Source organism: Mytilus trossulus, chromosome 1, assembly GCF_036588685.1.
Source record: "Mytilus trossulus isolate FHL-02 chromosome 1, PNRI_Mtr1.1.1.hap1, whole genome shotgun sequence".
Taxonomy (NCBI): Eukaryota; Metazoa; Mollusca; class Bivalvia; order Mytilida; family Mytilidae; genus Mytilus; species Mytilus trossulus.
In genome coordinates, this window is record NC_086373.1 from 41,335,632 (window position 1) to 41,360,644 (window position 25,013).

General features: G+C 32.5%; 4 protein-coding genes across 5 annotated transcripts; 2 read left to right on the forward strand and 2 right to left on the reverse strand.

Annotated features, from left to right (window-relative positions):
* Nucleotides 1–44: 44 nt before the first annotated feature.
* Nucleotides 45–1,577, reverse strand: LOC134718578 (uncharacterized). Its single transcript, XM_063581229.1, has one exon. The coding sequence runs from the start codon at nucleotides 1,575–1,577 to the stop codon at nucleotides 45–47; it is 1,533 nt and encodes a 510-aa protein (XP_063437299.1).
* Nucleotides 1,578–2,444: 867 nt separating this feature from the next.
* On the reverse strand, nucleotides 2,445–4,087 carry LOC134718658 (uncharacterized). The gene is made up of 2 exons (XM_063581345.1): nucleotides 3,607–4,087; nucleotides 2,445–3,490 (listed from the first exon to the last, which is right to left on the reverse strand). The coding sequence occupies exons 1-2, from the start codon at nucleotides 4,085–4,087 to the stop codon at nucleotides 2,445–2,447; spliced, it is 1,527 nt and encodes a 508-aa protein (XP_063437415.1).
* Nucleotides 4,088–5,538: 1,451 nt separating this feature from the next.
* Nucleotides 5,539–7,954, forward strand: LOC134707892 (uncharacterized). Its single transcript, XM_063568016.1, has 3 exons — nucleotides 5,539–5,649; nucleotides 6,494–6,553; nucleotides 7,190–7,954. Exons 2-3 carry the CDS (start codon nucleotides 6,499–6,501, stop codon nucleotides 7,834–7,836), a joined length of 702 nt encoding a protein of 233 aa, XP_063424086.1. The 5' UTR covers nucleotides 5,539–5,649; nucleotides 6,494–6,498; the 3' UTR covers nucleotides 7,837–7,954.
* A 10,280-nt stretch (nucleotides 7,955–18,234) lies between these two features.
* Nucleotides 18,235–20,361, forward strand: LOC134707894 (uncharacterized). Of its 2 annotated transcripts, XM_063568043.1 has the most exons (3): nucleotides 18,235–18,306; nucleotides 18,712–18,771; nucleotides 19,557–20,361. In XM_063568043.1, exons 2-3 carry the CDS (start codon nucleotides 18,717–18,719, stop codon nucleotides 20,249–20,251), a joined length of 750 nt encoding a protein of 249 aa, XP_063424113.1. In that variant the 5' UTR covers nucleotides 18,235–18,306; nucleotides 18,712–18,716; the 3' UTR covers nucleotides 20,252–20,361. The 2 variants fall into 2 exon arrangements, with proteins under 2 accessions (XP_063424113.1, XP_063424102.1); XM_063568032.1 differs by lacking the exon at nucleotides 18,235–18,306 and having other exon boundaries at nucleotides 18,668–18,771.
* Nucleotides 20,362–25,013: the final 4,652 nt, after the last annotated feature.

Genomic DNA, 25,013 nt, shown 5'->3' on the forward strand with positions numbered 1-25,013 from the left:
TTTTTCTCTGATTTGTTGTTTAAACTCTCAATAACATCCGGGTATTAACGCAGTTGCGAATCTCGAATCCATGAAGTCGAAGCAGTCTGAATTTCATTGACACTAAGATTTCCTGTTAGTTTGTCATTATTTCTACAGTTGTTTATGAATCGGTACATGTATGCTGTTATACGCAAAAGTTTTTGGTATGAGCTGTAGCGTTGTATATCCATAATTTTACTTATTCCTTCATAAAATCTTATTTTCTGTTGCGGTTCACTAGTTGATTGCCCTTGCTCAATTGTAGTGCTAAGAATGTGCGATTCTTTATTCTTCCACTGTGGCCAGTTTGATTTGTCAGTGAGCCATTCGGGTCCTTTCATCCAAAGATCCAATTCTAGGAATTTGGTTGCAGTTACTCCTCTCGATAGTATATCTTCCGGATTTGAATATGTCGGACAGTACTTCCATGTGTATTCTTGAGTAATTTCGTTAATTTCCTTCACTCGATTACTAACGAAAACGGGTAATTGTTTCTCAGTAGTAAGCCAACTTAAAGTTATCTGACTGTCACTCCATAATGTGACGCTTGTATCCTCCAAGTGCGATTTCAAATGCTTGACGAGTCTTGCGCCTATCAAAGCTGCACTGAGTTCTAACTTCGGAATTGTTAACTGTTTCAGAGGTGTCACTCGATTCTTTGACATGATAAGCACGGTTTCTTTTCCACTGACTAAATATGCGCATGCTCCATAGGCTTTCAAGCTTGCATCCGTAAACACATGTAATTCTACATTGTCTGATTTTTCTTTGAAATACGGTCTATTAATTTTCAAATGTGAACATTCATTAATATCTTGTAGTACACACTTCCATTCTGTTGTAATTTCAGATGTAAGAGGTTCATCCCAATTTAATCCTTTCTCCCACAAAGTCTGCATAAGCATCTTACTACGCACAGTAACTGGACCAATAAGTCCGAGTGGGTCATATACTTTCGATGATTGTCTTAAAATCTCTCGTTTTGTCATACGTGTATCTTCAATATCGGTGTATTCCGGTTTGGCGAAAGTAAGTGTGTCGTTACAAGTGTTCCATCTCAATCCAAGCACTTTTATGAGTTCATCTTTGTCTAATACGCTGTGTGAATTTGCGCGGTCTCGCAAAAGTTGAGAATTTGAAGCCCATGAGCGCAAGTTAAATCCTGCTCTAGTGAATAAGTCTCTTGATGTATCAAAATATTTCAGTAATGCACTCTCTGTAGGAAAACTCGACAGTATATTATCAACATACAAATCGTTCTTTAAAGTGTCAGTATATTCACAGCGGTTCTCTCTCAAGTGTTTTTGTAGAACGGAATTCAGTATGAATGGCGATGAAGTGGCTCCAAATAATACAGACTTAAATCGGTAAGTTGATAGTGGAGTTGATGGGTCTGTTGGTGTATCGAACCAAAAGAAACGTGTGACATCTCTATCCTGTGTCTCTAGTCCCACGTTCAAGAACGCCTTCTCTATATCAGTAGTAACGGCAAATTGGTGTAAACGAAATCTTAAAAGTATGCCGACTAAGTCATTTAAATTGGGTGGAGTGGTCATCAAACAATCATTTAGACTAGACGATTCTGGTGTTGCTTTACAACTGCAGTCGAATACGACCCTGATTGGTGTTGTAGTTGAATCTTTTCTCACAGCATGATGCGGAATATAGTGTACTTTGCTCTTTTCGTCGGCCTCATTAGTAGTATGCACTTTCTATGAAGCCCCTTTTCTCCTGCTCAGCCATTATTTCTCCATATTTTTCCAATAGTTTGGGTTCTTTGCTAAGTCTTCTTACTACACTTTCCGTCCTTCGTTGTGCAATGGCTTTATTTGTCGGTAACGTAGGGTGATCCTCTTTCCATGGTAACGTTACAAAATATCTGTTGTCATGGTAACGAATTTGTTTCTCTTCATAAGTCTTTTGAATATCCATCTGTTCTTCTAACTTTGTGGTGTCAATTTTCTCGGTGACTCTATTTTCCAAAATTTCTCCAAGTCGTACTCATCGGTTTTTGTTGCGATCATCACGTTCATCATCGAAGCTCTCTTGTATCCATCTGTGTCAGAGTTGTGTGAATGTAGCGTTCCAGACAACAGGTATCCGATCTTTGATTGAACAGCTGTCGGTCCTTCGCCTCGGATAATATCATTCTGAACAATTGACCAGAAGTAATCAGCTCCAATTAGAATAGAAATTTCAAAGTTTTCATCTGCTGTTACTGGGTGAGCTAATTTGATTCCTGACAAATATGTAAGTTTTGCTGCTTGACGTACATAGGTTCTCATCGGTGCTGCGATCTCTGGAACGATCAAGACTCGAATCGGCAGTTTACCATCTGTAGTTATGAGATATACAAATCCTGTTCCTAAATGGCAAATTTTAGTACTATTTGCATTGTCTCCAAATCCGGATAGGTTAACGCTTTAAGTTCCAGTAGGTTTGAGTTTCAATTTCTCGGCTAATTCCTCTGTGATAAATGAGCGCTGTGCGCCTTCGTCAAACAATATTTTTGCATCAAGTATTTCATGTTCTACACTTACTGGGTTAATTGCTGTCTTCAAAAGTTCACGATCTGTCGATTGCGAGTGTAAAATAGTGTCTGATTCCTCCGCGTTGTGTTGAATTGTGCCTACGGTTATATCCCCTGTTGGTTTGTTGTCTTCATTTCTTTTAACATTGTCTTTGCAAATGCTGGTGTGATGACGTTTGTGACACTTGTTGCAAGTTTTTGTAGATTTACATGCGGATAAGCTATGGTGTCCTAGACAGTTAAAGCATAAACGATCTTTTTTCACGATTGACATCCGGCCATTGTAATCAGATACTTTAGTGCAATTAACAGACGAGTGTGGCTCCTTACAGTACGCACAGAGTGGTTTGGGTTTAGTGTTACTTGAGTTTGTATTCTTGTTACCTCTATTTCGATTACTATAATTTGTATTTGTCAGAAAGGCGGCGGTAGCTGTAGGGGGTTGTAACTGTTCTGAAGTTTTGCCTGCATCCATAATATAAAGTTCATCGAAAATTCCACGACGTAATTCATTCAGTTGTAAATCTGTAGATCTATATTGTCTGGCAAGATTTCTGCGGATTTCACCGGGTAGTTTGTTCATAATGATGGGCACTAAAAACGCTCCGTATGTGTCTTCACTTTGACCTAATGACTCCAAACCTCTAATGTGTATCCCAATTTCATCGTAGTAGTCTTTCATGCTAGATATCGTGTATTTAGGGGCTGGTATATCAACTAGTGCTTGCATATCCTTCTGTCTTATTACATGCGATTGTCCATATCTGTCTTGCAGTAAAGAAATAGCTTTCTCATAATTTGCATGTGTAAGAGCAAACCCTGTGACGGTTTTCAATGCTTCATCATGGAGTAGTGACTTCAAATAATTAAATTTCTGAACATTTCCAAGAGTAGTGTTTTCGTGAACGGATATCTCGTATGAATCCCAAATGACTGCCACTGCATAATATTACCATCAAAGGTAGGAAGATTCAATTTGGGCAACTTGTTGTACTCATTTAATCTAGTGTTACTACGTGAAAACTGAGTTTCCGGTACACGGAAGTTTGAATTACATGTATTCTGTTTATTGTATATCTCGGGTTGAGCATAACTTTGTTGATCATGAGCAGGTTGAGCATAACTTGGTTGACCATGAGCGGGTTGAGCATCAGTGGGCTGAGCAGAGGCGGGTTGAGCAGAGGCGGAATGTGAAGGGTCGCTATAACTGACGAAATCTTTTGCATTTGTACTGAGTGTGGATGTATTGACAAGAATGAGCTTTTGTATTTGCGTTATTTTCCCATCTAATGTGTAAGCATACTCATCTGAATCGACGATCTCGGCTTCTACTTCTCCTTCATCAAGATTTTCTAGAATGTCCTCATTAAGTTTTTGTAGTGTCTCTTGTTTCTTCAACAGATTGTTCACAATTTTAGTTAACTCTTCAGTGTTCACGGGCTCATCTTCGTCGTTTCGGATGTCCTCAAATTTCTTCAAAAGTCGGGAAATAACGCTTCTGTGTCCTGCACGTATAGAACGTAGTTTGGAACTCATCCTGGTCACGGCACCAATATCTTAGAGTGGTATAATCAGACTTTTTAGGCACAATAAGAAATACTTGCTGTTTCTACTTGTATTGATTCTAAATTCCATTTGCACAAAAATCTCAACGTCATAAGTAGCATGACGTTACAATACATACATAGCGGTACCGCGAACGTCTAATGAACACAGTCCTGAACAATGGCATTTTAACGTAAAGTATAATAAAATATAATATGTACTCAGCCACTTTTGTTTTTGTTTTTTTCTAATACCCATAACGTTGCTATGTATGTGACGTCATAGAAAATACTTTTAAAATAAAATTAATCTGTAAAAGACAATAATATCATGACATTCAGTATAATAAATTAAATAACACATAGCTGAGAGGTTGATAGGGCAGATTGGTACCCCTCGAAAAAGCATTGTCACCCTTGGCTTCGCCGCGGTTTACAATGTTTTCTCGGGGTACCAATCTGCTCTATCACCCTCTCATCTATGTGTTATTTATATAATAATATATTGAAAGTACAAAGAAAAATAGGATGAAAGATGATATTTCATTAAAAACCTTCAAACAATTTTAAATTATGGTTTGAGCCATGAAGTTGCTCTTTGAGAATTACACTGACATTTCTAAATTATGTTACTGAATTTACAGTTCCGTGATCACATCAGAACGAATGTTCGCTTAACTTTTATTTCATATCTGAAAAGGCGTAGATTTATCTAAAATTTCACGATTAAGATTTCATTTATCTCTTTTGCTTAACTTTTACTATTATCTAACTAATTGTTGATTTTGCAAAAGATTTAAGTGGAAGGTGTAATCCGCCAGTCTCCAAGGTTTGAGATAACCAATTAGTATTTGCTCGATGATTTATCAAATTTTAAATGGTATTGTTTCCTGATTTTAATTACACAAAATTGGGAAAAAGACAATTCAATTTTTATTTCGCCTGATTTATGATCATAGATACCAGGACTAAATTTTATATATAGACCAGACGCGCGTTTCATCTACAAAAGACTCATCAGACCTCGAATTCAAGAATGTAAAAAACCCAAATAAAGTACGAAGTTGAAAAGCATTAAGAATAAAAATTCCTAAAAGGTTTGCCAAATCCAGCTAAGGTAATCTAGCCGGTCTAAGATTTATGAAATGTATAACATAAGACTTAAATATAAAATTATACTAGTATACAAATGTCGCTTAAAATATGTCTGTATAAAAAGGGCATGTGAAATTTCAAACAGCACTCAAATTATTGTTGTTTAAACTAAGATTTCTGATCAGGAAATAATCTCTTTATTTATTTTGTTTATTGTTAGACTTTAAATGAGACTTGTGTTAACATTTTATATCGGTTTACTCGATGTAAGTATGACACTTATAACTTGATTGATGTTCATAATTACAAGTATTGCAAAACTTACGTCACACCTTCACTGAACCATTTATTTCCTCTAGTACAGTATATTTTCCCTTGTAGAGTGTATATAAGACAGAAATAAATTGAAGACTTCACACAACATTTCTGTACACCTTTAAATAACTACACGAACTCAAGGTAATTAATATGTAAATATATACAAAAGATGTTTAGTTTAAAAATAATATAGTATATCTCGTAAATGAAATGGATTCTTATAATCAGATATATAATTTTAAAATTCAATTATGATATGAGCTTGTGTTATTGTTGAAAACGGCAAATACTTGAAACTCAGGAAAAATAAAAATAAGTTGGATGACACAAAAGATGCTACAAGAATTGTTTGTTATCTCCATCAATTGCATGTCGATCATGCTGATAAACAAGTTACTTTCATTAATGACTTTCAATTTTCTGATGGTGACTTCTCTTGGTATATGGTATGCAGCTTTATTTTGTCATTTTTTTTTTAAATAATAAGGTTTTTCTACCTAAGTTATAGATTTACTTACTGTAAATTCAGAAATTATTGCGAGGTTTTTATTATTGCGAATAATGCGACTGAGTTGTAAACGCAATAATTAAAACTCGCATTCTGTAATATTTCAACTGAATTAAGCATGACTTTTCTCAAAATCGTAAAAATTAAAATCGCATTCAAGTGTAAAATGACAAAATCGCAATAATAAATGCACGCAATAATTTCTGAATTTACAGTAACTGTATTTGGCAAAACTTTAAGGAATTTTTGTCCTCAAAAATCTTCAACTTCGTACTTTATTTGGCCTTTTAACTTTTTGGATTCGAGCGTCACTGATGAGTCTTTTGTACGAAAGTATGGCGAAGATACAAACTTTAATTCTGGAATCGATGATGAGTTTATTCATAAATAATACATATCAGTAGAAACATCATTCAATATAAGTAAAAAATTCAAACCATACGAATTAAGTGACATTTATTTATATATTTATTCCAGAAACAATGGAAGGAAAGGCTGTTATTATTTTCTTTGGATTTATATCATGCGCTGTAGCTGGTATGTATCTTATTTTATTACATATTCAATCATTAGTTTATTGTTTTGATGAGAGAAATTTGACAAAGAAATAAATTTTAAGCAAGCATTATTCTACAAAAATACACACAAAATATTTGAATATCGATATACCACGATTATTTAAACAATAGACCAAATACATGTATACCTAAATCAACATTCCAACAACGCTACTTCGTTTCACCTTTTTGACGACTCATTCTACGTATACCTTCACTCATAAGAAATATATTAGAAAACATAGGAATTTAAAATCATTTAAAGAATAAAAATTGTGGTAATCAAAACTATACGGATTTTTTTTTTATTTGGAAAAAGTACATAGAATTTAGAGTCCAACACATTATTTATTGTTTCATTGTTAACAATATTAAATTAGCAGTCGTTTTTCATTAATCTAATTCGCCTTTTCCACGAGTTCAAAACATATTTCACCCTCACAAGGAACGCTGAAACCACAAAATCACATTTACTCAATGCAATAATTAAAGCAGAAATTAAATTTGTAACAAACAGTGTGGATATCGAAAGTATTGAAACCAAATAATATTTATGATCTAAGTTACCAATGATATTTCATATTTAAACATTTCTAAATGAAATTTATTATTACAGTATATTCAGTCAAAAAACCAGTTTGTGAAATTGAATGCTCGAGTCATTCAGAATGTCTAGATGGATACAGTTGTCAAACAGAAGGATGTGATCGTATTTGCAGACCTAGGAGAGTGATTTTATCAAATTCAGCAATTAGATCCGACATTATTTCATCCGGATGCGTTCAGAGATGTATGGACCGAGGAGAACTAGGTTGCAGAAGTCTTTGTCAGCGAAGTTTAGATTCATTGTCAGGAGGCCAAATCATTCCTGGTGGTTTCTTAGACAGTGGATTCCAAGATGCTTTAGTAGATCCTATTCGGTTAGATAGTCTTGTTAGACATACCTTGCCAGTAGGTGATTCTATTCGGCCAGGTAGTCTTGTTAGACGTATCTCGCCAGTAGGAGGTTCTATTCGTTCAGATAGTCTTGTTAGACATAACTCGCCAGTAGGTGATTCTATTCTGTTAGATAGTCGTCTTGGACGTATGTCACAAGTAGGTTCTATACGGTCAGGAAGTCTTCTGGGGCGTATCTCGCAAGTTGATTCAATTTTACATAAAGACTGTCAAAATACATGCATTTCACGAGGCTGCAACTTTAACGAGGAATGTGTAACAAGAGATGGATGTTCTGTATGTGTTCGTGCCAAGACCTACGCATAAACTTAGACAGCCGATGTCACCATAAATTGTGCAATATTGAACTGATTTTTATCCATGTATTGTGATATTTTATAATTTTGTTTTGATACACAAATAAAAAAATTATTATGAAAGAATTTATTTTAATGTTTGATCTTAGAATTTAGAACTGCCTCTTACGCATGTTGAAAATTTCTTGAAATATAAGACACATCAATAAAGCATTTTATTATTTTAATTCTTATGACTGCAAAATGATTTTGGATGTGCACCAGAATAGCAAAGAACAAATGACAATATATGTCAATAAACAGAATTATTATTAAATGTTCTTCTTTGATAAAATATAAATGCTAAAGCTCAAAAATGTGTTTCATTTTTCGGAAATCTAGAAACGTGGAATGAGAGTTAAAAAAAAAATCTTAACTCCAAGGAAATTAAAAACGGAAAGTTCCATCAAATAACGAAATCAAAAGCTCAAACAATTCTAACGAATGAAGACAGTTGTCTTTGTCATGATTTAGAACAGACATGTCCTTCTAGAGAAGGTAATGGATTAAACCTGGTGTTATAGCTAGCGTTAACTCTCACATGTTTGCCAGCGGTATAAAGTTCCATTATATTGACATTAATGTGTTAGCAAAACAAACAGACATAAAAGATAAACATGTCAAATGATTGTGTTATGCTCGTTACCACTATGAAAAACCAAACAAATATTTCAACAAAGAAAAATCAAATGGCACATGTACGTAGCTTAAATTAAGCAAAAATAACAGATAAAAACAAATGACCATAGCAAAATAATGCAATGATGTTTCGTTCAACGCCAAAAGGATATTAACGAAAAGTAACTAAACATTAAAGATGAGTAATTTAGAAGTACAAAAAAACACGCTATAACACGTTACCGAAAGAGAGGCGAGAATACCAAAGGGCATTGAAACTCATCAATCGATAATGATCTGACAACGCCCATGGCTGAAATATAAAAAGACGAACAGACAACAATCACGGAATACCAAAGCAACAAATGCAACATGAACTCCCTTGAACATTGGGGTTGATCTAATGTGCCCCGGAAGGGTAAGTAGATTGGGCTTCACATGTGGCATTCGCCATGTTTCTCATGTAAGTTAAAATCCGCTATTTTGTCTAATTCAGAAGGTCACATTCCTCCACGAGTTACGACAATGAAATGTATTTGTTGTCATCTGTGAAACAGTTATTTCATAAGGGTGAACCAACTCTCGATAGCGTCAGTTAAATTAACGCAGGCATGATTTCAACTTCAACTTGGTTTAATTGCTCACTTGTGAGCACCAACTCTCTATCAAGGAATTCCTGATAGGAAACACAAACGCTGGAATGTCATATCGAATGGGTTAAGTTTTTTTTATTTGTCTCAGATACTTATATATAATTAATAACTATAATTTCTTACATCCACTTCATTTTAACGATGATAGATATTTCCATTTGTAATGGTCTTATTGGCAATCAAACGACATCTAATTATTTCTATATACTTGGTATATGAATGATTGTAATTTCGTTATGTCCCACTGTCAATTTCATCTAACCTTGACCTTATATTCATAGGCCAAAAGACAATATTTTTGGTTTGGTCTTTTTTTGAGATGCTACAAGGAATAATGCCACATTGTAGCGTAAATGGAATAATTTTTAAGCAGTTAAGTGTACATGTCCGTCTTACATGGTGCATATGATCTTGGTTTCATTTTCATGGACTACTGATATTGTTATTTTGATGCATGTATTGTTTCATATTTTCGACATACATTTAATCTTCAGTAAACAGTCGAGACATTTTAGCTAATTGCATAATTGCACTCTTGTGTAAGATTGTTTTATTCAAATGTAATAGAAGGTCTTTCATTTGTGCAATTTGTAATAAGACTTTATCATGTGTGATTCGTTTGAATAAAAAATTATCCACATGAAAAAAAATAAACATGTACAGATCAAACATATCAAATACTCTTCCGACACCTGTACATGAAAAACACGAAGTTTTATCGATCACCAATTGAATAGTTTTATTGTTGATGTTCGCCCAAAATGTACCAAGTGTTATAATAGATTTTTTATGATATGCATGAAATTTCTTGATATTCTTAAACGGAAGATTATACACACAGAAAAAGAAGTATACCTAACAACAAAACTATTTCATTTAATTGTGTATAATATGACGTAAATCTTTTTCAAAGTTGATGTTTTTCTAAAAATTGTTTAACATATCCTAGCGGTTTTGATACTTATAACTTAGTTTTATTTATTTACTATTTACCTGAAGTATTCATCCCTTATTCTTTATAATTAAGGTCTTTCCTTTTACTAAAGGGAAAGACCTTACTGTATTTCTTCTGATTATTATTATTAGGTCTTTCCACTTTTCTGTGGAAAGACCTATTGTTTTTCTTCTGATTTTTTTTTTTTTCTTCCGCCTAATTTTGTTCTTGCGATAAACATTTGTTTCGCAATATGTCGCTTAGATATTTTGTATATGATATCGAACAGTTTATGCGCTTTTGAAATTTACCCTGCGTAAACGAATACTTTTCTTTGTAGGAGTTATCTCCCCAAACACTGTTTTCCTTGTTATGGCATCTCCTTCGCAACCGTTAAAGATTATGACAAATTTATTTTACAAAATTGTTCGTTACATCCTCAGTAATTTTTGGCGTATTTGGATCGAAGCGATTCGAAGAAATTTTATAGGAGTTATCTATCTTTTCGGAATAAATTTGTCGGTATGTTTTTTTAACTCATAAACCGTTAACCGTATAACCCTGGAATGTTTTTATTTAAGTCCCCTGATTCCTAACTTAGAAAATTAGGTCAAGGTCAAAGGTCAAGGTCATATTTTAGATTTTCATATGTCTTTGATTTCCCTATAACTCTTGAACGGTTATAGATACAAAAAAAATAAGCAGTGAAAAATGCTTGGTACTTCAAGGGACAACTTTTTTTACATTATGACTATATTGATTTTACCATCATGTAAGGGACATAACTCCCATCGATGGTTTTTAAAAGGCCATTTTTAGGCAAAACTCTTAAACAAAAGGTCCTTGACCCATAGGGTCTTTTGCAATGACTTTGTGGAGCAATGACCTTGACGAAGGTTACAAGGTCAAAGGTCAAGGTCATCAAATTATGTGGTTTTGGCACTATTTAAACAGTTTTATGTGTGTTTGAATTTCAACTAACCAACCAACCAACCAACCAACCAACCAACCAATCAATCAATCAATCAATCAATCAATCAATCAATCAATCATGATCATGATCAATCAACCAATAATGATCATGTTCAATCAATCAATCATGTTTCCGTCTCATGTGTTTCTTATAGGGTTCAACCAACCAACCAACCAACCAACCAACCAACCAATCAATCAATCAATCATGCATGATCATGATCATGATCAACCAATCATGTTTCCGTCTCATGTGTGTAATATAGGGTCCAAGATCTTCTTTGTGTCTTTTTCCGTGTTTCAATTGACCCTATCCAATGTGTTTAACCAACCAACCAACCAACCAACCAACCAACTAATCAATCAATCAATCAATCAATCAATCAATCAATCAATCAATCAATCATGATCATGATCAATCAATCATGTTTCCGTCTCATGTGTTTAATATAGGGTCCAAGATCTTCTTTCTTTTTCCGTGTTTCAATTGACCCTATCCAACGTGTTTAACCAACCAACCAACCAACCAACCAACTAATCAACTTATCAATCAATCAATCAATCAATCAATCAATCAATCTGTATGACTGTTTAATCATGACAGTTTATTGAAGGAACAAACTCTCAATTATTCAAGAAAAATTGAAATTTAATATTGTTCTTACGTCACTTCTGAAAAAAAATCCACATGTTCTCTGAAACTACAAGTACAATCGACCTCAAAATTTGCAGTCAGCAGGGCATACATGTACTAAACGTTTATAAAAAAACTTGGTGCAGATATCTCTCAAAGCTTTTCCTAGAGAAAAGAAATGGCAATGCCGTAAAAATAGCTTGCTAGGTCCGTAAATCTCAGTAAAAACCTACAATAAAATGTCCGCTCCGAGTTTGAAATACTAATCTGTGTTACAAACAGGTGCTGAAAAATGTACATTATCAGAAAATAATCAATAAATGTGTTTTAAAGTTACACCGGATCAATTAAATCCAAAACATGCACTACTTGTGAACTGTCATCAAAATGTCAATTTCCTACAATGACAAAAAAAATTACATTGTGTACATTCCATCTCTATAGATGTTGTCTGTTTAACGTCCCCACCTAAAAAGAAATAAAAAGACTATCTTTTCGTTATTATAAACCCGTGTCACGTGATGTGGCGCGCGCGCTGTACCTAAAATAAAACAAAAACTTTCCAAACTAAACATGAAACTTCTCCGGTAACAATAATATAGACCCCATACAGGAAGAAAGAAAGAAACAAACAAACAAACAAACAAACACCCCCCAATTCAATTAATTTTACAGGGGGAAAGACCCCCTACAATTGCTTTTTTAAAGCAATTGATTTATATTTATTATTCTTTTTGTTCCGCCAAACAATTTCCCTCCGTAACCGTAAGACGTGTCGCTTTCATGTTCACACTTTGTATCGGTGTCATGAATACCTATCCGGAACTCACCCTGTGAGTCGAAATATTTTGTCGTTTCGGAGTAATCCCTACGAAACCCAAAAACCTTGTTATCGTTCCAACACCGTAACCGTAATAGGTAGAAAAAAAATGAAGGGTGAAATTTGTTCAGGACCAGACCCCGGTTCTTCGTTACATTTGGATCCAAAAGATTCAACGACTCATTGGTAGGGTTATGCCCCTATGAAAATTAACCGGTGTCAGTTGGCCACCAAAACTCAGAAACCGTAAGTCGTAGACACATAAGATCTTCACCAATCATCATCATTTCATGTATCTTTAAAAAATACCTCAAGGTCAAATTTGTATGTTGACCTTGACCTTTGACCTAACACCTTGTTATGGGATAATCTATATATAACCATTATACTTACAGAAGTTTTAAATGGTGGAAAATGTTTGGGTCATTATGGCGCAACTTTGTTACATTTTGACCAAAAAGATTTGACCTTTCTATAAGGGGCATAACCCCTGTTTTAGGTTTTTGAAAAGACAAAATCAGCTTTTACTATATAACCAAAGGTCCAAGACCCTTGGGGTCTTCAGTAATGGCATTGGGGACCAATGACCTTGACAAAGGTCAAAAGGTCAAAGGTCAAGGTCATGTCCCAGATAGCGAATTTAGTGTTTTTAACCTTATTTAAAGGATTTTTAGTGTGTTTTCGAGCTTTTTAAGGTTGACCTTGACCTTTTCAATACATTCTACGTCTGTTGAAACATGTATTTTACATTAAAAAAGGAAAGACCTCTCAATTGTTCAAGAACAATTGACAGTTTAATTATGTATTTGCATTGTATCACAGATCAAAGGAGTAGATCCAGTAAGACCCCTTTTTGGCCCCAAAATATAGCAGTTTTACAAAATTGTTAAAATAAAAACTTTAAGTTATTTATTGAACATTAGATGCTTCTGCTACATGAATATGGACTGTTTTTTGACAAAACAATGTACATATATAGGGTACTAGCACCATTTAGTCATGCTAAATTACTGAAATCTTCACAATTCTATCATTTTGGTAAATTTTTTAGACGGTTTCCGTGTAAAACGAAAGTGGCCGCATTCGTGTTCATCCAAAATATTGAATTGTAAATTGTATTTGATGATAATACATAACATATATAAAGGTTGAGGATGAACACGTGTGCGGCCACTTCATTTTTGACAAAAAACCCATCCGAAAAGCGACATTTTTCGGCATATCTGGTAGATTTTTCATATTTGAGCTTGAATCGGATCGTTTTTAATGACTAAATTAGTTAAAATCTTTCACATAAATTAATTGAATCAAATGAAATAGACACTTTAGTGTTTAAAAAGTGGTCAACATATTTCGTCAGATAAACCTGAAGTCTGAGTAAATTCCCAGCGACTTTTCGACCTAATTAGGTTAAAAAAAAAAATAACAATAATTATGGGTCTGATTAATTTGCCCTTTTGACATTAAAATATGTTTATAAATTTAAAATGACGATGTCTTTCACTTTTTACTGAAAGAATCGTTGAAGGAAAGTAACCTATCATTTAAACCCCAAGGGGTATTAAATATTGAAATTTGTATCACTGTTGGTATTCATCCGTCCGGCAGTAAAACCCTTGAACATCGTAAAAAAAAAATACAAAACAAAACGGAAAATTTATATTCCCGCGTTTCGAAGAAGGTGTCTCAAAAGGAAAGTTCTTTAATACTGTATTTGTTTATGTGGTAACGTGAATCAACCATTTGTGATTGTGTAATTAATTATTCTAAGTAAATGAAGTAAAAGTAGGTATTTTTTTGCGTATGAAAATCATTCTACTCACAGACGTTCAACAAATAACTTTGATTTCTTATTACTTGGTATTTGTTTTCTATGAGTTCGTCATTAATATACCAAGATGTGTTTACACGTCGCCCGTATACTGGTCTTCATATCAATTTTCTTAATTAAAATTATTATGTTTTCTTCTTGGTTTAAATTTGGAGGGCTGTTCAAGACAGATATTTATAGCAATAAGGACATTTAGTGCTTTCCAGCTGCATTGTTCATATGTTTATTTGTTCTTTATCTATATTCACTTTTGAACATCATACATGTATTGCTATTAAATAATATCAATAATGAATGTCCGGCTCAGTCAGATTTCACGACTTATTGAATTCTGTTTTTTTTTATGGAAGTACAGTTAAGAAACTCAAAAAGGAGAAGTCGAAAAACCCGACAAAATCAAACATTATACTCACTGTTGTCATCTCAATACCACAAATAAGATAAAGGAAATGAAAATGAAAAAATGACAAATGGGACACTAATGCTTATTAGTTGTTTACCATATTTAATTATAATAACTACACTGAGTTCGGTAGCATTTAAGAGCAGTCGATTCATTTAGTGTATTCATTACAACACAATGAGTTGATGAGAAAATGTTAACACCATATCTTTCTCAAAATATCATTTAAACTTGAATATGTAATCAAAATGTAATGTTTCATATTTAAATGATTCATAACATCACCTTATAGATTCTTATCCTAGAATTGAAAGTTTATTTGCGCCACAATTTATTTCAAAGGTCAAAATATAGAGCTGTGCGGCATATTTTTAACGTTTATATGCCCTGAACTTCTCAGAGTTTAAACTTACACTAATTTTCTTAACTACCCATACCTCGAATTAAAAGTTACCACAGATTTCAATGTAAACAATATGCTCGTGTTTATTTACTGGTAACATTCCCAAGTTCTGTCTCTGCGATATGGAACACAGAGTATGTAAAGAAAATTAATTTTCTATGAATATTCAATTTCTCCCAAAAAGAGGCGGGTCTTCAGAAACAGCTGTATTTACAAAGTGCAACCTATAGGGTGAATTATCAGATAACACTCCAGGTTAATCAATCTTAATAGTAATAATGAACTCGCTAGAGGCTTGTTTATTGTCATTTCGAAAGTGATATCTGAAGTTGATTTCAAGCGATATTCCATTCTCACTGGTTATGAAACCAATAGTTACGACATTCTTTTAATAAAAGCTATCAAATATAAAAAAAAAACTCACTTGCCTGTCAAAATTCGTTTCTATTTATTTAAAGTACTAAACGTCTCAAAATTCGTTTCTATTCATTTAAAGTATTAAACTTTTTTTTAACCACAAAAATGAGATATGATATCGTGTGGTATTTTATAAAACTTTAGATAAAATTTAAACTCTTAACTTTTGTTTAACTGAAACAATATAAACTGATCGAAAACTGAAAAAAAATTTAGGGTTTTGTGTGATATCTGCTCTTGGTCGACATCTTTAATCCAGTAACAGTATGCGTTATCTGCTCTTTGGTCGGGTTGTTGTTTCCTTGACATACTGTGGATTCATTATTATTCGTTGGATACCAATTTTCGGGTACAGACGAACAACGAAATTAAATGTTCAACGAATACCAAATTTTCTATAGGCTTGTATGCAGATTTCTTCAAAACCACGAAATTGAATATCCACGAACATATAAGTTTTCCTCAATCCACGAAAATTGGTATCCACGAAAAACCACAGTATTCCTCAAATCCATCCTTAATTTCATTCAACATTTTAGAGGACGACACTGAATGATATACTGAAGTTACATAATGACGGTATATCTTTGCTTGTTTGTATTGTTCTTTAAGCCTCGGTCGCACCTTACTGGATAGCCCGAACGGACGGCTAACGGATGAACATAAAAGTTGTCCGTTGACAAAATTGATATCCGTTGCATTGGGAATCCGTTGATGACCAAATAAAACGGGCGCGTAACGAATGCATGACAGACACACACCGGATATGCAACGAACCAAAAACGGAAACGTATCGGACAGAACGAATGTCAACGAACATCCAATGGACGAGTAAAGGACAAAACGGACACCTAACGGAAGTGTACCGGATAAAACGGATGAACAAGATAAAGAATTAAATTCGACGAGAAAATAATAATAAATGTAAATGTAAATCGCATAAATATTCAAAATGTTTCTGTGCATCTGGTTTTGGTTTGTTCTTCAAAATGTCGTCAAAGGCCTAAATAAAAGATGCTTGATTGTGAGGACGTGCCCTTATACTCTAAGATCGATTATGAATAATAAGATACATGAAGCTTAAAATATTTAATTAGAAATTTCTGACGCCAAATTTTCAATTGACATTTATCCGTTCAAGATCCTTTCATCATCCGTTTTATCTGTTATACGTCCGGTAGAAGTCCGTTTCACATTCGTTCAACATCCGTTTCACATTCGTTCAACATCCGTTTCACATTCGTTCAACATCCGTTTTATCCCTTCGACGTCCCTTAGAAGTTCGTTGGTGAATTTATTTTTCAGACCTTTAACGCATGTATAATGGACACGTAACGGATACGAAAAATAAACAAAACGGACACGTTCCGTACAAAACGGAGGCCTACCGTACGTTCAACGGACGTTTCATATGTTGGACGTCCGTTCAAAGTTTTGAATATCCTCAAAAAATTTCCAACAGACAGAACGGACGTCGACGGATAAAACGTACGTCTAACGGACATGAACGGATTGACAAAAAGTTATCCGTTAGTCATCCGTTCGAGCTATCCGTTAAGGTGTGACCGATGCTTTATAAATTCATTAAAGCTGTTGCAATAATTGAATTGAATTGAATTGACATGTTTTAAATGCTGATAAACGAAATTATACTTTAATCATTTTCAATTTAATGAATTATCATTATTTAACGTTAGTCTTTTGTATCTAATCCGTCCAGTTGTAAAATAAACCTAAACAATGATCGTTAACCACCAGACACTGCACAAGATGCATTTAACATTAGTTTTAAGGTGGTACCTAACACTACAGGGAGATAACTCTGTAACATCAGCTAAACGTTTCACTTACGTTGCTTTGTGAAGGCAATATAAAGCTTCACAATGATCAAAATTAGTGTATGTCTAACTGCTATATAACCAGTGTAATTTTTCAGATAAAACGCTTGGTTCAAATTTTTTGATTTTTTTATATTTTTGTTAAAGGGTCAAAGTAAATACTTTGACAGAATTTTATGAAAATTAAACGAGCCAAATTAATTTTAGTGAAAGTGTTGGGTACCACCTTAAGATAAATAAATTGTATTTATAAGTAACTTAAACTTATTAAATGCCATCAACTATAGATGCTGTCAGATTTTATGAATTCTGAGGATTGTGTCATAAAAAAAGTAAAACTTGGTGAAAAAGACAGCAATAGTCTCCAATTTCGTTGAACAAAATCAAATTCGGAACAGAGTGATTTTACGCACATCAATGGTGTCTATTTTTTAAGACCACACAATTTAAATGAATATTTTCCTGTGACAAACATCCTGATATATTCGCTATGGTTTCACATCTTGACCTTTGCAATATAGTTTTTGAAACTAAAAATACGTCTTTTAGATGAATATTTAACAAAATAAAAAATGCGGACAGCTTAAATCAAACGTTACTCATTTTTTTAAAAAATTTAAACAACATTTTCTGCCCAAACTGATGTGTTTTAAAATATTGTTTGATTGTGGTTAGGCGATACGGGAGACTGGGGTCAAAGTTTTTAACATATAAACCCAATGCAAGTTTGACATTTAGAACTTGATTGATGACAATATTTACAGCATTTCAAAACTTACGTCACACCTGCACTGAACCATTTATTTCCTCTAGTACAGTATATTTCCTCATATAAAGTGTATATAAGACAGAAATGAATTGAAGACTTCACAAAAACATTTCTGTACACCGTTAAATAACGATACACATACATTCAAGGTAAGTTATATATGTTTATAAGGAGTTTATTTTTCAAAAAATAATAGAGTATGTTTTTATATGCAATATATGCAATTAATATTTAATTGAAAGAACAACAACGTCTATCTTGTTAAAACAATAGATTCGCAGTATAGATATATGAATACTGATGCAATTATGATTTGAGCAAGAAATATTTCTAGGAACGTCAAATCATCGAAAATCACGGATTCAAAAGATAAATGGTTTTTTTCTTAATTCTATGATGTATGGCAAACATACATTTTCCATGATGAGTCATGTTGATAAGTTTTGCAGTCCTCGTTTAAGGCATTAAATATACTGGTAAAATTAATTTTTCGTTTTCAGTAATATTTTCAAACCAATCGAATTGAGTTGCATTTGTTCTAATATTCATTCCAGGTATAATGGAAGGGAAAGCTGTTATCATTTTCTTTGGATTTATAGCATGTGCTTTTGCTGGTATGTATCTTATAACGTTATATATTTTTGTTATTGTTTAAATGCTGATTTATACAAGGAATTAAGTAGTTATGAGCAAACATTATCAAAACATTACAGTCCAAATATTTGAAAACAAACAATCCAAAAATTCTTAAAACAAATGATTAGATACATGAATGTTGAAATTAACATGCAAGCAATGATACATCGTTTCAACACCTGGTTTATACGTTTACCATGTTTCTGAAGGAAAACAATCAGGGAAAAAAACAAATTTGAAATCATTTAAGAATAAAAATTGAAGCATGCAAAACACAAATGACGGATACATAACACAAGAATACCTGATATTTTGTATTTAAAGCACAAACATGCTTAACGATCGGTGTAAGTAAATTAGAACAACGGTTTTTGACCTTGAAAAATAGTTAATAGAACAAAGATTCCGACAAAAACAAACTTTTTTGATCTATTATTTAGAAAATACAAAAATAAACATTCATTTATTACGAATTTATTTTACATATTTCTATGAGTAAAAGGCATTTTTCACTCTCGCTACTTACGATGAAACCATGAAAGTACTCTATGCAATGTTTATATCAGTAATACAATCTATAATAAACACTTTGTTTGTAAAAATCATCGAAACCTAATTATATTTATAATCTGATCGACGTCACTGTTGGGTCTTATGTAGATGAAATGTTCGTCCGACTAATGAAATAAATAGCCTGGTATCTCTTATTTTTTCGATTGATAATTCATATTTCAACATTTATGATTAAAATTTATTATTACAGTATATTCACCCAAAGGCGGGAAAGCTTGTGAAATTGAATGCTCGAGTCATTCAGAATGTCCAGAAGGTCACAGTTGTCAAACTGAAGGATGTGATCGTATGTGCAGACCTAGAAGAGTAATTTTATCAAATTCAGCAGTTAGATCAGACATATTTTCATCTGGATGTCTTCAGAGATGTATGGACCGAGGTAACCTAGGTTGCAGAAGTCTGTGTCAGCGTAGTGAAGATTCATTATCGGGAGGCCAAATCAATCCTGGCAGATCCTTAGACAGTAGATTCCAAGATGCTTTAGTAGATTCTATTCGGTCAGATAGTCTTGTTAGACATACCTCGTCAGTAGGTGATTCTATTCGGTCAGGTAGTCTTGTTAAACATATGTCGCCAGTAGGTGGTTCTATTCTGTCAGATAGTCGTCTTGGACGTATCTCACAAGTAGGTGATTCTATTCGGTCAGGTAGTGTTGGAAGACATATCTCGCCAGTAGGTTCTATAGGGTCAGGTAGTCTTCTTGGACGTATATCTCCAGTAGGTTCTATTCGGTCAGATGGTTTAGTTGGACGTATCTCGCATGTTGATTCAATTTTAAATAAAGGCTGTCAAAATACATGCATTTCACGAGGCTGCAACTTTAACGAGGAATGTGTAACACGAGGTGGATGTTCTGTATGTGTTCGTGCCAAGACGTACGCATAAAAAAATACAACAGATGACATAATATATTGTGCAATATTAAACTGATTTTTATCCATGTATCGTGATATTTTATAATTTTGTATTGATACACAAATAAAGTATTTATTATATCAGAGTTTATTTTAATTTTTGGTCTTAAATTTATAGCTGCCTCTTACGCATGTGTTAAAAAACAAAATCAGTAAGAAATCGTAGAAAATTTCTAAATGAAATATAAGACACATCAGTAAAGCATTCTATATTCTTATGAGACTGTCATTAAAGTGAGAGGGTTAGCGCTATAGAACCAGGTTTAATTCACCATTTTCTACATTTGAAAATGCCTGTACCTAGTCAGGAATATGACAGTTGTTGTCCATTCGTTTTTGATGCGTTTTTTTATTTGATTTTGCCATGTGATTATGGACTTTCCGAATTGATTTTCTCTGAGAACAGTTTTTTTGTGATTTTTCTTTTTAATCATTATGACTGAAAAAAGAATTTCGCATATGCATCAGAATATATCGCAAAGAACTATTCGCACTATATTTCAATAAACAGAATTATTATTAATCGTTCTCCTCTAATAAAATATTACTACTATTGCTTAAAAAGTGTTTCGTGAAGTGTTGGGATTGTATTTCGGCACAAATAAAGCAGAATGCGCAAAACTAAATTGGGAAAATAAGTTTGAAAAAGCAAAAAAACTCATGAAATCTTGGGAAAAAAGACATCTTACGATCAGCGGTAAAATTCTTATTATCAAATCGCTTATCATCCCACAATTTGCATACTTAGCAAGTATGACAGTCAAAAATAAAATGTATAGCGACAATCTAGAAAGATAAATTTTTAATTTCATTTGGAACGGTAAACAAGATAAATTAAAAAGGTCAACTCTCATAGCAGATTACAGTACGGGAGGTCAAATATGATAGATATCGACAGCTACTTCAACACACTTAAAATTAAATGGGTATCAAGACTTATGGAGTCAAAAAATGAAAATTGGTCAATTATTCCGAGATTCTTTTTTGATAAATACGGGAAAAACTTCCTTATCTTCAAAATGAATTTAGAACTTAAAAATTTAAAACCACTTAAAATTACAACTGAACTACCAGAATTTTATCTGGATATTGTAAAATGTTGGATACGGAAAGGTGGAGGTCAAACTAAATCATCCACTAACTTTAGAGAAATACGCAAAGAAATTATATGGGGTAATAAAAACATAAAAATAAAAAATAAATCATGATTGATGCTCAATTGGATCGGAAGCAATATAATCTATATTAATGAAATTATTGACGATAACGGTCAAATCAACGAAAAAACAATACTGCGTAAATTAGAAATAAAACACAACTGGATAGCCGAACTATCAATATTAAAAAAAGCTATTCCAAAATGTTGGATAGATATCCTGAAAACAAATAAATCTGTTAAAACCCGCGTTAATATTAAAGAAAAAATAATCAGAATGAATGAAACAGAAATAAATTTAGCAGATCTAGATAACAAAACCGTATATCAATATTTTTTTAAAAACAAAATAACACCAAACATTGGATTAATAAAATGGCAAAAAATATTAGGCGTAAAACCATTACAAATTAAACACTCCTTATCATTTACAAACAAAGAAATATACACAAACAAACTTAAAGTTAATAAATGGAAATTATTTAGCTAGATATTGCCGAACACAGAAAATCTTTTTAAATGGAAAATATATAATACGTCAGAGTGTGCTTTATGCAAATGCACAGACAATTATCAACATTTTTTTTATCGACTGTAAATTTTTAAAAGATTTGTGGAATAAAATAACAGAAAAAATGAATATCATAAACTTCTGTAAGAAAATAAACTTAATAGATATAGTCTTTGGATATAAAATAGGAGACCGACATTATAATGACATAAATCTTATTATATCGTTGATAGGTTTCTCAATTTATAAATCATTTTACATGTCGGAGCAAAGAACAAAATCCGCCGACATATACAATATCTTCAAAAAAGAATTTGAATTATATTTTGAAGTTAACAGATGTGTAAAAAAAGTAAAAGTAACTTAATTCGCAAATTTCAAAAAATTCTTTAAACTGTTAGATTATAAAATATAAAAAATCGACACCTCAGCGGCCGTAAAGAAAAACCCTTAAATTACACCTATTCTAAAACTTAAATCAAAACACAATTAAGTACAGATTATGTACAAAGACAATAAATTCATATTTCTATAATAATAAACATCAAATATCTCACCCTTTGATAATAACCCAAAAGCGAAAAGATTAACACGTGCAGTATATTATCCCTCAATCACGTCAAGTTACGATCATCTGATCACATTAAGACATCTGCACGATTTTTCTAAACGAGCAATATGTGTCAGGTAGATTCTATTCAATAATGAGGATATTAAAGTAAGGGTCAAATACGGTACAAAATTACGTAATTATAAATGTGAATGACTTGCAATTATATATGCTTATATTGTATTTTTTTTTCTATTTGTAATTGACTAACAATCAGTCGAATTATATTATAATTTATAAATGTATGTTTCAAACACAATTTAAACTAACAAATACTAACAAAATTTATTATATACTACTAACGGTTAACGAGGCCGGGATAAGGTACCGGTATTTGATGTATCAACTAACCAATGTGAAAAACTATCAATAAAACATGAGAATCTAAAAAAAAAAAAGTGTTTCGTGAAAAAAAGTATAAATTAAATACAAAAAATAAATCTTAACTCTCAGGAAATTAAAAACGGAAAGTCGCTTATCAAACAACAATATCAAAAGCTCAAACAATTCTAACGAATGAAAACAGCTGTCCTTATCTTGACTTAGTAAAGGATATTCTTTCTGAAGTAAATAATAGATTGCACTTGATTTGTTATAGATAGCTAGAATTCTAACATGTTTGGCAGTCGCAAAAAATTCCGTTATATTAACAATATTGTGTGAACAAAACAAGCAGACAAAAAAGATTACCGTTATCACTAGAAAAAGAAACAAATATCTCAATATCTCAATAATCAAAAATGAAATTGCATATAGAAAATACTTTAAGACAAAATATGAAAGAAAGAAAAACATGACTAAAGGACAATATGATAGTGGTTGGATGTACTGTGCCAAGACAAAAGGATATAAACAAAAATTGCCAAAACAATCAAGGTAAGTATCTTAAAAAAGAAAAAACAAAAAAAAACAGGACAATATGATAGTGGTTGGATGCACTGTGCCAAGACAAAAGGATATAAACAAAAATTGCCAAAACAATCAAGGTAAGTAGCTTAAAAAAGAAAAAACAAAAAAAAACAAAAAAAAAACAACTATAAAATGTGTTGAAAAAAAGGCAAAGAATGCTAGATGGACATTTAAACAAAAAATCGAAAATAATCTGAAGCGACATTTCTAGAATACAAACAGACAAACAGACAAACATAGAAAACCAAAGACTGTGACTAACTTTACCAACAGTTGGGTGATCTCAGGTGCTCTAAAAGGGTAAGCAGATCTTGCTCCACATATAACACTCGTCAAGTTTCGCATGTTAGTAGAAACCCGGTAATTTGTCTAACTCTATAGGTCACATACCGAAATATTATCAGCAAAACGTCCACTATATTTTGTACATGGAACAAATGCAAAGTGTACATTTTGGAGTTAAGTGTGGCGTCTATTTTCACTGAACTAGATCACAATTTTATTCAGGGGTCATCAGATCACCACTTCCGGGTTGCGGATTTTTTTCGCTGCGTTGAAGAACAACTGGTGGCCTTCGGCTGTTGTCTGCTCTATTGTTGCGTTGTTGCCTCTTTGACATATTCCCAATTTTCATTCTCAATCTATATCTGTCTTATAGGGTTTATATAATCTCATTTTCATGAACTCTTGATATTGTTATTTTAATGTGGTACGTGTAGCTAAACCTTTATAGTACAATTTTAAAAAATATATTCAATCATGAGTGAAACAAGCAAGACATATATGTATTGATGTATGATAATTCTAAAAATAAAGTCCAAGCTCAATCAGATTACACGACTAAATGTATAAGTTTTGTTACTTCAAAGTATAGTTCAAGAAGAAGAAGTCACAAAACATGACAAAAACTAAAAGTATACTCCCTATTGTCGCCTCAATACCATGAATAATAAGAACATTTTTAAAATTTGAAAACAAATATATTTATTCGTAATTCAGATTGATGCAATTCCATTGTTAAAAAATGCTTATTAGTTGTTTGCCATATCATTGTATTACAACTATTTTTAAATTCTTATAAATCATTGTATTATTATATAATCACTACGATGAGCTCTGTAGCATCTTACGGAAGTCGATTCATTTAGTGTTTTATTATATAATAATACAATGAGTTTATGACAAAATGTTAACACCATTTTTTTTTCTCAAAATATCATTTTTGGAAAAAAGGTTGTCTTCCTCCATCTTGGATTTTGAAATACCAGAAAACAATCCATCTTGATTTTTAAGTGAAAAAAGTAATTCATGCGTTAGGAATTTTCATTTAAATAAAGAAATGACATATTTTAATGGTTGTATTTTACAAAAAAAAAGGATACTTTTATGAAATTATTATTTTTCAACTTTGCCACATAAGAGGAGGCAACTCAAATGTAAGGGCAGATAATTCCAATAAAGTTTTTTCTACAATAGAATGTGTTAGGAATTTACCTATTTTATTATGTAGCACGAAAACGAGTCCTGTGACCCATTTATATCTTTTT

Coding starts and splice junctions, on each gene's coding strand:
- LOC134718578 (XM_063581229.1), bottom strand. CDS start 1,577: ATGACCACTCCACCCAATTTAAATGACTTAGTCGGCATACTTTTAAGA.
- LOC134718658 (XM_063581345.1), bottom strand. CDS start 4,087: ATGAGTTCCAAACTACGTTCTATACGTGCAGGACACAGAAGCGTTATT. Junction 3,491..3,606: donor ATACAATAAACAGAATACAT/GTAATTCAAACT, acceptor AATATTATGCAG/TGGCAGTCATTTGGGATTCA.
- LOC134707892 (XM_063568016.1), top strand. CDS start 6,499: ATGGAAGGAAAGGCTGTTATTATTTTCTTTGGATTTATATCATGCGCT. Junction 6,554..7,189: donor TATATCATGCGCTGTAGCTG/GTATGTATCTTA, acceptor TTATTATTACAG/TATATTCAGTCAAAAAACCA.
- LOC134707894 (XM_063568043.1), top strand. CDS start 18,717: ATGGAAGGGAAAGCTGTTATCATTTTCTTTGGATTTATAGCATGTGCT. Junction 18,772..19,556: donor TATAGCATGTGCTTTTGCTG/GTATGTATCTTA, acceptor TTATTATTACAG/TATATTCACCCAAAGGCGGG.